The 3,377-nt window shown below is 40.2% G+C and overlaps 1 protein-coding gene across 1 annotated transcript in view; it reads right to left on the bottom strand.

The window, feature by feature from the left end:
• PLIN2 (perilipin 2) overlaps positions 1-3,377 on the bottom strand; it is an 11,131-nt gene that overhangs the window by 2,352 nt on the left and 5,402 nt on the right. The window contains exons 5-6 of the mRNA XM_006881281.1: positions 2,146-2,327; positions 988-1,122 (exon numbers count right to left, since the gene is read on the bottom strand). Of these exons, the coding sequence (XP_006881343.1) occupies positions 988-1,122; positions 2,146-2,327 (317 nt within the window). The remainder of the gene's footprint in view (positions 1-987; positions 1,123-2,145; positions 2,328-3,377) is intronic.

The raw sequence follows: 3,377 nt of genomic DNA, 5'->3' as shown, positions 1-3,377 counted from the left end.
TTTCCTTGCTCTGTTCTGATGACTGCCTCTTGGTCCAAGTAGAGGTTTCACATTAGCACGATCAAGTGTTCTGGGATCCCCTTTCTTCTCAGAGTCAGCCACAGTTTGTTTCCTTCTTTCTTTCATGGTCTTCCTTATTCACTGTCTGTCAGATGTCCAGGAAGCTACTGAAAATATCATGGCTAGCTCAAGCACATATTAGTTTTTAAAATGACACCCTGCTCTTTAGCACCTTAAAGAGGTCCTTGACAGCAGACTTCCAATGCAGCACTTTCATTTCTTGGCTGTTGTTGCTATGATGGGTATTGGTTGTAGATCCAAGTAAAATGAAATCGATGACAACTTCAATCTTTCCTCTATCTATGATGATGTTGTCTAAAGGTTCAGTGGTAAGGATCTTTGTTTTCTTGAAGTTGAGATGTAACTCATATTGAAAGCTGCAGACTTTGATCTCCATCAAGTCCTTCTCACAGCGTCTGTATTTATATTGTGACACAAACACGGCAATAACAGAACTGTTGATATCCCCTGTTAATCTGAGCTCACTATGTATGAGTGAAGGATCTATTTTTCTCATTTAGTTGTAACCACTTTGAGGCATATGATTATCTGTAGGTTGGCAGATTAAGTGACTCCCCAGTTTTACTTCCCTGTCACATAACAAGCTAATCTATATACATAGTAATGTCAGGTCTTTGATAGAAAAGAGTACGCTGAGGCAAATTAAGAAAATAGAAATGCAGGGGAGCTCTGGTGGCCTAGTGGCAAGAAGCTGCAACTACAATCCCAGAGGTGCACGGTTCGAATCCACCAGATGCTCTGCCGGGGAAGGAGGGGCAATCTCCTCCAGTACCAGTCAGATCTGATTTGACGGTACATGCACACAAAAATAATAAAATAAAACAAAATAAAAATTAAAAAATAAATAAATAAACAAAAAAAAGAAAATACAAATGCAAAGTGAGAGAACCCCTGTAGTTTTCTTACTTCAGTACAGTGGGGTTCATCTGTATCGTCATGGCCAATGCTTCTCTTCCACTCCACCCACGAGAGATAGAGTTTATCCTGAGCATCCTGAAGTTTCTGGTTGGCATCATGTACATTCTTGCTGGCAAACTCAATCTGGAACACAATGAAACAAGACAAGGAGCAAACCAGTTAGATAGTAACATTACATTACATTGCTCAGAGACCTGATATAAATCAGATGGCACAAAGCCCATGAATTTCCATAAGTCTTTTAGGAGAGTTACTTCTGCTGTTACTGCTATTTATTATTCCTATGGGTAAGACAGCCAAATAGTAATAGCTCTTTACTACTGCCTGGTGGCTTAGTGGTAAGAAGTTGTGCTGCTAACCCGACGTACCACAGTTCAAATCTACGGGTGCTTTGTGGGAAAAAGATGGGCAATCTCCTCCTGTGCCATTTACAGCCTCTGAAAGCCGGATGGAGAGGGTCAACTATGAGTCAGTTCTAACTTGAAAGCACATAACAACTACATCATTATAAACCACTGTTTCCAAATTTACAGATTGTTTGCCAGATAACACAATTTCATCTGTACATGTGTGAAATAAGAACAAGAGTAAGACATTCACTCTCCCTCTTACCTAGTGCCTGTCCAAGGAGGAAACATTTAGTCATGGCAGTACAGTATGTATTGGTCTAAAATGTCAATTAAAAAAAATGTCCATTTAGTTCATCCGCTACCACTTGGCATGCATTATCTCATTATCTGCAGTCTTTTGCAAATCTAATACATGCATTTATAGGACAAATTCCTAAAAGTAAGATTGATCAAATAGGTCTATTTGTAATTTCCTATGTACTGCCAATAAATCTCTATAATTTGTCCCCTGAATTCTCCAGAATACCACCAGTGTGCCTGTTTACAATCTCACCAGCAGCATCAAATTTGCCAGTGTAAAGGACAAAAGAAATGTGTATTTATCTTACCTTAGCGCTAAAGTTTAAAATCTTTTCATATGTTTATACTTTTCCTGTCTATTGACTATTTTTTGCCCATTTTTTTTTCTAATGAGTTGCTAATTTTAAAACTCTAAAATTTCAAAATCATGCTTTATTCTCATCTCTTGAGATGAATGAACTCACTTCAGAGGTCCTCAAAACAAAGCTGTGCTCACCAGTTTAACAGTGGAATGGAGCTGAGAGATGGTCTGTTGGCATTTTTGCTTAGTTTCTTCAACCCTGCTGAGAGCCTGCTGGTAGGCACGGGAACGGAACTTGGAAGACAGAGACCCCAGTCTGACGTAGTAACTTGGCTTCTGAACCATGTCAAATCCTTCAACCTTTTTTGCTTCTTTTTCTGAAGTTACAAAGAGAGACAAAAAATTTTAAAGGAACACAAGTGCCAGTGAGAAGGCCTGGACTCTACCTCAGGTCTCGACTTTGATGGTTCTACATTCACACTAAACAATGATGCACACCTTTTCCTGAGAACATGCTTGTCTCCTCCTGCTAGGCTGGACCACCTGGACATGTCACTGTCACGGCATTTTTGTCTGCACACATACCTTCCCACTAGAATGAACTTCGTTGGCCTACACAGTGCTGAGTACAAAAACTACACCGACTTCCCTGACATCACACTGATTTCAACTCATGCTTGACCCTGGGTGTTGGAGCAGAACTCACGCATGGGGTTTTCTTGGCTATAATCCTCACAGAAGCAGACTGTAGGCCTTTATATCTACGCCGCTGCTAGGTGAGTTCACACGGCCAACCTGTAATTCTGCAGATGACTACAAACCACTTCCCCCACCATGGGCCTTACCCAGCACTCAAACCCACTGCCACTGAGTCAGATCTGACTCATAGCAACCCTGTATTGGGTTCTGGAGACTGGAAATCTTTTTTTTTAATTTAATTTGTGTGTGTGTGTGTGTGTGTGTGTGTACCGTCAATTCGGATCTGACTGGTATAGGAGATTGTCCCTCCTCCAGCAGAGCATCTGGTAGATTGAACCGCTCACCTCTGGCATTGCAATACAGCTTCTTGCCACTAGTCCACCAGAGCTCATCAAGACTAGAAATCTTAACAAGACTGTCCATCTTTCTCCCACAGATGAAGCAGTGGATTTGAACCACTGACCTTTGTTTAACAGTGCACTACCTTATGCACTGTATCACCAGAGCTCCTTGAGTAATGTTTACTAATAATGTTGAAAAGCTGCCCTTTAAAGACAAAACTACTTACAGGGAATAATTCTTCTAGGCTAAACTTTAAGTTTTAGAACAAGACAGTGGTGAAAATATACAACACTGTAACTATACTTACTGCCATTGAGTTGTAGACATCAGTTGTTAAAATGGCAAATCCTATGTTTTATTCACATACATATACATATATTTATTAT

This window comes from Elephantulus edwardii, unplaced genomic scaffold (assembly GCF_000299155.1).
Source record: "Elephantulus edwardii isolate Elephantulus edwardi_28Jun2011 unplaced genomic scaffold, EleEdw1.0 scaffold00014, whole genome shotgun sequence".
NCBI classification, from domain to species: Eukaryota; Metazoa; Chordata; class Mammalia; order Macroscelidea; family Macroscelididae; genus Elephantulus; species Elephantulus edwardii.
Note: the sequence above shows the minus strand (reverse complement) of the source record. Positions and strands in the feature narration are given on the sequence as shown.